The sequence below is a fragment of the Ursus maritimus genome, unplaced genomic scaffold (assembly GCF_017311325.1).
Source record: "Ursus maritimus isolate PB19 unplaced genomic scaffold, ASM1731132v1 scaffold_26, whole genome shotgun sequence".
NCBI classification, from domain to species: domain Eukaryota; kingdom Metazoa; phylum Chordata; class Mammalia; order Carnivora; family Ursidae; genus Ursus; species Ursus maritimus.
In genome coordinates, this window is record NW_024425119.1 from 18629162 (window position 1) to 18638741 (window position 9580).

General features: G+C 38.9%; 1 protein-coding gene across 1 annotated transcript; it reads right to left on the reverse strand.

The window, feature by feature from the left end:
* Nucleotides 1-7816: 7816 nt before the first annotated feature.
* On the reverse strand, nucleotides 7817-8490 carry LOC121105356 (small nuclear ribonucleoprotein G-like). The gene has a single exon (XM_040641909.1). It carries the CDS (start codon nucleotides 8064-8066, stop codon nucleotides 7878-7880), a length of 189 nt encoding a protein of 62 aa, XP_040497843.1. The 5' UTR covers nucleotides 8067-8490; the 3' UTR covers nucleotides 7817-7877.
* Nucleotides 8491-9580: the final 1090 nt, after the last annotated feature.

Below are 9580 nucleotides of genomic sequence, written 5' to 3' on the forward strand. Positions count from 1 at the left end.
CTAGACTACTCAATGAAGCAATTGTTTTCTTATTTCATTAATTCTTCTGAAAAATAAACTTGCTCTGTATTCTCTGGAAACAAAAACTGTAAAAATTGTGTTTTCAAGGGGAAGTGAATGCATATGCTATGAATTAATTTGTCTGCAAGTCTGGAAAATATTACTGGATGTGGCGAACATTGATCAATTTCAACAACAACAACAAAGAGCACACGATCAGCAGTGTATGAGACACAATCTCTTAGAGGGAGACTAGATTCCCGCACCTCTTTGTGACCGTGAAGTCGCTACAAACAGAATAATCCTTGGCACATGGTAGGACTTCACATATTCATTGAACGATGCAATAGTTGGGAAGACAAGTAAAACGTAACTGTAAATTCAGCTAAATAGGTGGTATTTAACTATTTTTTATTCACAGGAGTCTGTTCTTTGGCTGTCATCCCATTTATTCAGTCATGATTTTTTTTTTAAGATTTTATTTATTTATTTGAAAGAGACAGCCAGCGAGAGAGGGAACACAAGCAGGGGGAGTGGGAGAGGAAGAAGCAGGCTCCCAGTGGAGGAGCCCGATGCGGGGCTCGATCCCAGGACTCTGGGATCACGCCCTGAGCCAAAGGCAGACACTTAACAACTGAGCCACCCAGGTGCCCCCGGTCATGATTTTTAAGCAACCATTAGTCATTATTTGGTCTCATGTTGTAGAACTTATGGCATATCTGGTGTGATATATTAGAAAGACACCTTGCCTTTATAATCATGCATTTATGTCAGAAATGCATGATGAGCTTTGAAATACCCCAAATGACTTGTCATTTTCCTTTTGTTTCAATAAGAAGCCTTTTTCCTCGCTCCAAATGGTAAAAACTATAAATTTGGTATGGTGTATGTGTATATGAGTGGAGTGTGTGTGTGTGTGTGTGTGTGTGTTTTCTAGGTTGAACAAGTTCCTGTTAACTCTATTTATTGAAAGATTCCTTTGGGCTCTTAAAGGACTGTTCTAAGCAATCATTTTCAAGAGGGAAAATGAGGTTGTTGTCTGTCCTATACATTGATGATAAATTATGTTTCATTGAATAATTTTTTTCAACTACAATGATTGTACTGCTAGAATTAGGTCTTCAAAATATCTTATCATCCCCACACGGAATGTTCCCAATATTGAAAATGAAATTTAATGAGATAATGTGTAAGTTTCTATAGCAGTCGTTCTCATTGTTTCTGACAGAGCAGCCTTATTCCCTATGACTCATGTGTTCCTACTTCACACATTCGTTCTAGTTTGTATTCCTTTTAGGCTACATTATTCTTTCCTGTCAAAAGCACAGGCAAAATAAAAGCAAACAGTGACCTAATTTCATTTAAGCATGATTCTTATATCAGAAAGCATGAGAGACACTTAAATGAGGAAGAAAAAGAAATCAACCTTGATTTGACAGTTGTTTGACAAAATTGGAAAGTGAATTTGAAAGTTCATGAGGCCTTGAAATAGTAGTCATATGTTATAGATCCCAGCTTCGCAAAATTTTATTTCTCAGAACCAGAAGTTAAACTTATAAAAGCAGGTGGTCCTTGCTCTCTAGTCTGTTGATCTTATGAAATATGTAGATAAAACTTAAACTGCACAGTGTCTCAAGTATTTCAGTTCTGTTACCATTAAGGTGCTTTCCAACCCTGAAATTCTGTGATTTCACAGTGGAAGCCCTTGAAATTGATCTGAGAGGAGATGTCTTTCTGCCCTATATATGATATATCAAGGTAATGGTAAGTCGTTGTTTGACCAGGGGGCATGTCTGATCACCATGATATTTACAGCTATCTGGGAACAGCCAAGGTTACGCTGGGATTCCATTATATCTGTTTTGGAATCAAACAGTAATATGACTGTAGCTATACAAATCTGCAGTGATTATAGATATACATTATAGACCTCCTTAAGTACAACCTGAGAAGGAAAAGTAACTTAGCTAAACGGAATAGTTTGGGAAAGTATTTGTGTTTATTGGCACCAAGGAGCGAAAGAAGCAAGATGGAACAGAAATATTCCCCTCCTTCCCCCACTCCCATGATCCTGCAATATAATAAGAAATGCATATTTGGACTTCCTCTCTGGTTCCTGATACAGATCCCCTAAAACTTTTGGAATTCCCTGAGTCATAAAGGTGAAAGGAGAGGCTTTGTTATTCATAACAAACCCCTTTCATCCACCCCTAGTACACTGGTGAGGGGGACCCTTTTTGGGCTTCTAGGTAGCTTCAGGGTGGGGGCAAGCTGACAGAAGAACCAACCATATGATTGGAGGGTTGGAACTTTCAGCTCTACCCTGCCCACCTCCATGAGGGGAGAGGGCCTGGAGATTGAGTTAATCATGAATGGCTAACAATCAATCGTGCCTAGGTGGCGGAACTTCCATAAACACCCTCAACAGTGGGGTTCAGAGAGCTCTGGGCTGGTGAATACACCGTGGTGCTGGGTAGGTGGAGTGTTCAGAAAAGGCCTAGAAGCTCTGTGTCCTTCTCCCAAGCTTACCTGTGCATCTCTTCTATGTGGCTGTTTCTGAGTTATATCCTTTCTAATAAACCGGTAATAGTAAGTAAACTGGTTTCCTAAGTTCTGTGAGCTTTCCTAGCGAATTATCTAACATGGGGAGGGATTCGTGGGAACCCCTGGTTTATAGCGGGTCATTCAGAAGTTAGGGAGGCTGGGTCGATCTTGTGACTGGTGTCTGAAGTGGGAGGCAGTCTTATGGGACTGAGCCCTTAACGTGTGGGCTCTGCACTAACTCTGGGTTGTTGGTGTCAGAATTAAGTTATATGACACCTAGTTGGTGGTTCAGAGAATTAGAAAGGGGAACCCCTCCCCCATATTTTGTGTCAGAAGTGTTGTGGATAGTACCCCTCCCCCACTGCACAGCTAATAACCAATTCCTGCCAATACTTACTAGACATTTTTTAAATCTGGCTTTTCTTTTTCTTTCCCATCTCTATAGTCACTGTCCTGGTTCAGTCCCTTACCACCTCTGAACAGTCAATATAAATCCACAGTTCTCATAAATTATCTCTTTTTTCTAAAATGCTTCTTTCCTCCAAATTAACCTTATCCTGTGTCTTTTTAATCCCTTGGATCCTATAAATCTCGGTTCAGGGGATTCCTCTGAGATTTAGTGTTCTCTTTTCTCGAAAGACTGCCTATGTCCCTGGGAAGGTTAGGGACCCTTCTGTTCTCAGCATCATGAGAACAGCACCATGACTGCACTCACATTGCTTTCTTGAGAAGTGGACACCTATGTTGGTTGTCTCTATATTCTCTGAACATAACAGAGTACCTGCGCCGTGACGGTTGCTCCATAAAACATTTCTTGAGGGCCTGAAGCTTGCTCTGCATGCCCCGTTGATAACATCAGTAGAGTCTGCTGTATTTCCATGTACACTTCTTACCTTTGCTCAAGATAGGAGCTGCTCAGGATGATGTCTTCCCTTCAGGTTTTATGACCATTCAGCTTGACACATCTTTCTAAAGCACGTATCTCCCCATATCATTTCTCTACTTTCTTTATCTTCCTATAATTCTCAAGGAAAGTTCAGGATGAAGCTAAAATTCTGGTTTACCCTTTAATACCTTTGGATTTGGGCTTTTCTGAATTTGCTCACCATCCTTCATTTTCTATGTGCATCTTTGGCACGGATTTATAGAATGACTTGTACTCTTCATAATCAGCATGAGTTTCAAGCCTTTATGACTGCACATCCACTTTCTCTTTTGCCTTAAACACCTTCCTCCTAATGCCTCTTCCCTTCATCTAAATCCTGCCCCTCTGTTAAAGCATTGACTCTCTGGGGAGAGATTTCTCTGCACCACCTTCGCCCACATTACCTCCCCACATCTGAGTCACTGTCCTCATTGCACTGTGTGCTTCCTCATGATGTACCCATCACATCCACCATCATTATCAGTTTATGTTTCTGTTTGCTCTAGGTGAGTACAAATCCCTTGAGGGAAGGACCTCTATCTTCTTGGACCTGCATTTGCAGCATTAAGTGCAGTATCAGACATGTAGTATGAGATCAATTGCAAAGGAAAGGAGAAGGGAGAAACGTAAAGAAAAGCAGAGAGAAGAAAGAGCAGTAGGCATGTACTAATTTCCAGATATTTAAAATCATTCCAAATAGTAACTTCTTTAAACACAAGGGTCCCAGTAGCTGAATCATTGTTGTCCTCTCCGTTTCTACAATACCTTATAAAACAAAGTTTTACAGTCATAATTCATTTGATCCTTGCAAATGAATAGATTTTGGTGATCTTGCCATTTTTGAAGCCAGAGAAAAAGAAACTCAAGAAATTTGTGAAACTAGGAAGAAAACTGCGATGTGAATCAGTCTAATCAATACAAATCTGGATTTTCTGGTACCATACCCAGGACTGGCTACAAAATTTGTGGGGTCTGGTGCAAAATAAAAATGTGGGGCACCTTACTCAAAAGTCCTGAGAATTTCAAGGCCATGCCAGCGGAGCGTTAAACCAAGCTCAGGCCCCTTCCGAGTGTGGGGCTGTGTGTGTCTGCACAGGTTGGCTGCCTGTGAAGCTGGCCCTGACCCGGCTTTCCCATAACTCCATGGGGCTCTCCTTCTGAGCACTAAGAATGAGGTTGGCAGCAAATTGATCAAAGGCAAACTCTGCCTTGTCAAACTAAGGAGAGCAAGAATTAGCATAATACACCAGGGTAAATGTTTTAGGTAAATGTTTTAGGTGTCATTTCATTAGTCCTCACAATAGCCTAGCACCTTCTGAAATGCCTTTCTCCCAACATCTTTACCAGCCAGCTCAGTCCTGTGCCTTTCAAAGCATTACCTCCTCTGGGAAAGACTTCTTTAAGCCCATCGCTCTACTTGGTATGAATCCTTGCCCTCCTGTGTGTTCTCATTATACTCTTTGCTGGCTCTAGTATGTCACCTGTGTTGATTTTGCTTTCTTACCTGATAGGAGAACAAATTGAGACTGAGTCACGTAGCTAGGAAATAAATGCTATTGTTGAGATAATTTAGGTTTATAGCTCCTTTCACTGCTCATCCAGCATTCTGTTATACTCCTCTATCCTGTTTGAGGCCACCTTTGCCAACTCACTTTACTTTTATCCCCACAGAAGAAGTGCAGGGAGGGGTGGGGGGTGGTATCTGGTTCTCTAGGTGAAAGGTAACACACTGGCATATATACAAGTCTTACTTAGGCCTTGTGATCTGGTGAAGGTATGACTCCATGCATGTGAGGGTAAGTATGCCCCTTTCTCTCTCCAAAATTGGGATTAAAGACATAAGCCAAGAAGAATCATTCCTCTAAGAATAATACCTAACAAGCTATCACTTACATCTGCAAAGGGGGGCAAAAGCCCTATGCATTCCAGGAAGCTTGAAGACAGTATTAGCATTCCCTACAAGATTTGGTTTGCTAAAATGCTAAATGCTCTTAGTGTCATAGTGGAACTGCTCCATTGGCCAAATAAACATTATACTGTGATGTAATATCAAATTTTTAAGAGCTTGACTTCACAATTTAAATTTTAAAATACATTTAAAAATGTAATGCATATACCTCTACCTTTAAATATGAGAATTAATATCTAGAACAACAAGGTAGACCCAAATGTTCTGCATATAGCAGAAGACACACGGAAGCCAAAAATCAGCTCCTTGAAGTGTGTTAACTACTGAGATATGACAAAGATGAATAGTGTTGTATGGTTTAATTGGTTTAATTAATTGAAAATGAGGTCATTGATTTTTAGAAGGTGTTTAAAAAGTGCAGTTAGAGATTGACATTTTCTAAAGCGAATTCATAAATCTTTGATAGTCGTCAAATAGAATAAGGAAGTATTGGTATAAATGAGTCTCCTATCCATCATACAAGGCCATATGAGGTTGAATCAATGAGGCTGTTGTTTTGTAACTGGACGTCATTTCTCCACGAATAGTAATAAAGCTCACTGTAATAAAGAACCTAATGTGGGATTAATTTAAATTTTTTTTTAAAAAAGGAACTTATTTGTAGACACTCTTCCAGGATATGGGGAGGAAACTGTGAAGAATTGAAGGAGATCCTCATGGGCACATCCCAGGGAATCTCACTCACCGTTAAATCACCTCTCCTCCATTCCTCAGCACTTCCCCCACTGTGGCTGGAGGAGGAACAGAGGCACCCAAATGAGTAAAGTGAAGTGCGCAGCTGAAACTGACAGATCTAAAATGGACGGATTCACTGTGTCTGCCAAGGTCAGCTTGGCAAGGGCTTTGGTCCAGATAACATCATTTTTTAACCATTATTTGATGGGTATCCTTTCAGAAGCATAGAAATATTACCTCCTGTCCTTTTAGCTCAATTGCTCAACTTTTCCGTTTTTTTACTATTGTGAAGGAGGCGATGCCTTAAACATTTAAATACACATTCTTTTCTAGCTTTTCAAGTATATAACATTTATTCTAGTTGGCCCAAGAATTCACCAAACCTGGAGAACATTAAGACATGTTATTGCGAGGAGGATGATGTAATAGCTTCTGACATGGAAAATAAGATTTTTCAAATTCCTTAAGTTTCCTTTCGGTGGATCAAGAACATTGGTGGGTGAAGAGAAGAAAGAAGCTGAAGCTGAAATTCAGCCAGAAATGTGTGTTCTCATTTTTTCTTCCCTGGGCTGATGCTCCAAGACAAAGAAGAGTAAGTAAATAAGAGTCAATGAGACCAGAATTGGGCTTTTGTGCGCACTTCTCATTTGAGACTCTGAGCCTTGCGAGCTGCTCCTTCAAGCTACTTACCTTATGAAGTAAATATTGTTCTTCTCATTTTAAAAATTGAGGCAAATGGAGATGAGCCAGTTTGCTCAAGGTTATTCATTCGACAGAGAACCTGGATTGGAACTCAGGACAGCTGACTAACCACTCTTAAGTATAATACCACACTGCCTTTCTGTGCTGCCTCATGCACACAGCTGTGAAAAAAATGATGAAAACCTGAAATAAAGTCAGTAAAATTTTAACATTTGGCATTTATAGAATAAATGAGTTTCCGATCATACTGTTATTGATGTGATATCAAGGTACGATACTTGCCATGCTAGTGTCGCCAGTCTGTTAAAAACTCCTAAAATGTTGAGTAGAAACGAAAATTTAATATCTAACTTGCACTTCCATGTTTTCTTGCTTAAAAAAAATACAACTTATGAGTTGCACTTCTGCTCCATTGCATCTGAACTAATAGCATATCTTTCTATTTGAATGTCTTGAGTGGTTTGTTACTGTTGATAATTATGAAAAGTAATTCATTTCTGGTCTTGACTTTTGAAGGACCATAGACTTCTACAATAGGTTTGTAATTTCCTTCAGAGTTTCAGAAAGTAAATTGATTGCAGCAATTAGATTGCTCTTTGAAGCTCTTTCTGATATGCTACTTTGTTTATATTCTAGCCATTCCCTTAGAGATGGTGTAAATATTTCATAATTATTTTGGGAACCAAACTTTTTATATATAGCTATAGTTTCAGTCTTCATAGTATTTAAGCCATCATCCAACAGAATATACACTACCTCTCAGATGTTATTTTCACTTTTAGGTGGTTGACTCTTTATTCACACATTTTAAAGAATTATTTTATAGCAGTTTATTTGAACTAAGTGAGACATTTCTGATATCAACTTCTATTTTTATTTTTTGACTATTATAAAAGTTTATTTAACAAAAAAGTTCAATATGAAAATGCATGACCTGATTTTTACACTGTAGTAAAACAGGTACCATGGAGAGGGGACATGTGGAAGCAGTTGATTTCTTCTCATGAACACACCCATTGTTTATACTCATTCCAAGGCTTCTAATGTGATGATACTGTTGCCTCATATTACCACCATTACAGTATTGTGTTTTTGCCCCCTAGTTGCCCTCTCCACACATTCATCTATCACAAGATTTATAAACTGATCGAACCCCCGCAATATTCCTTGGACATGTCTGCCACCATTTAATTTCAATGATAAGTTATTGTCCATAATTTTTTTCAACTGGGGAGAGTGAGCTTTGCTCATGGTGTCTACTCGGCGATTTCAAAGATGCCTCCAAACGGTTGATATTAACTTTTAAAACTTGCTGGTTTGGTTCTCTTTATTTATTGTTTTGTAGACTTGATGTCTCTAGTGCAAGGCTTGCTTCTACTTGGAAACCTGTAGTGTTACCAATTAAATGATGTAGCAATTCAAGTAACGTTAACTACCCTGAACTACCCTGAGTTAAAATGCTCTCAGGCAAAAAGCAGCAGTTGTAAATCATTGGAATTTGAAAAGCCAATCAGTGTCATCTGATAGTTGACACATGCTGGATCTGATTTTTAATGTACAAGGTCTTGGTTAGAAAATGAAGGTGAAGGGCGCCTGCGTGATGCAGTCGTTAAGCATCTGCCTTCGTCTCAGGGCGTGATCCCGGAGTCCTGGGATCGAGCCCCACATCAGGCTCCTCCGCTGGGAGCCTGCTTCTTCCTCTCCCACTCCCCCTGCTTGTGTTCCCTCTCTCGCTGGCTGTCTCTTTCTCTCAAACAAATAAATAAAATCTTAAAAAAAAAAAAAAGAAAGAAAATGAAGGTGAGCACTGGGTGTTATATGCAATGAATTATGGAACACTGCATCAAAAACTAAAAATGTACTGTATGGTGACTGACATAACCTAGTAAAAAAAAAAAGGAAATGAATCAGAAGCAAAGAAAAGAAAATGAAGGTGAGCCTGCTGTATAATTTCATGCATGTATTCCAACATATGGATTCTGAGGATGTTCCTACAAAAGGGAACACCTTCAATATTAAATGGAAAAAAACAACAACACAAGGATATCATCAAACATAGTAGATGAGATCAGTTCTTCCTCAGCTTACTCCATAACACATCATGAGAAAACTGCGCAGGGAAAGAACAACCTCAATGTAGGTGGGACCTACTGAAAATGTCAAAATATATCCTAGTTGAAAAGAAATGGCTACATGTTATCAAAGTAGGAAAAGTAACGGGGAGCAACTTACATACGGGCTTGAAACACTTTTCTCCAGTTAAGTCACAATAGAATATTTGGCCTTCACCTGCAACAAAATCAAAATTGTGGGAAGCTTAATGAAGTACCTGCGGAATTTGAAGAAGCAAACAGAAGTTTGTGCATTTATCATTATGCCTGCTTGAATTTATAAGTGATAATGTTTTGTGAATAAGGAAAAAAGTTGTGAAAAGCTCTCAAATCTATCATGTCTTCATATGATACCACTCATGAATATGCAGAAAGATAAACAATTCTTCAAAATGTGTAAGCAGAACAAAGTCATTAGAAGTGAGCTCTGAAAGTTGCAAAACATAACTTGACATGCACTTCATCTTACATTATTGGTGTAATTAAGACACATCTGCAGATTAATGAATCTTCAAATATGCAGGTGACTGGTGAATCAAGCGTTTGGCTGACGCATGCCAAATTTGAAATTATAATTTCTTTAAAATGGTTTTTAAAACAACGTCCTGTGCTGTTATTAGAATTCTTTCTCATGAGCAATAAAGTAAATTGTAT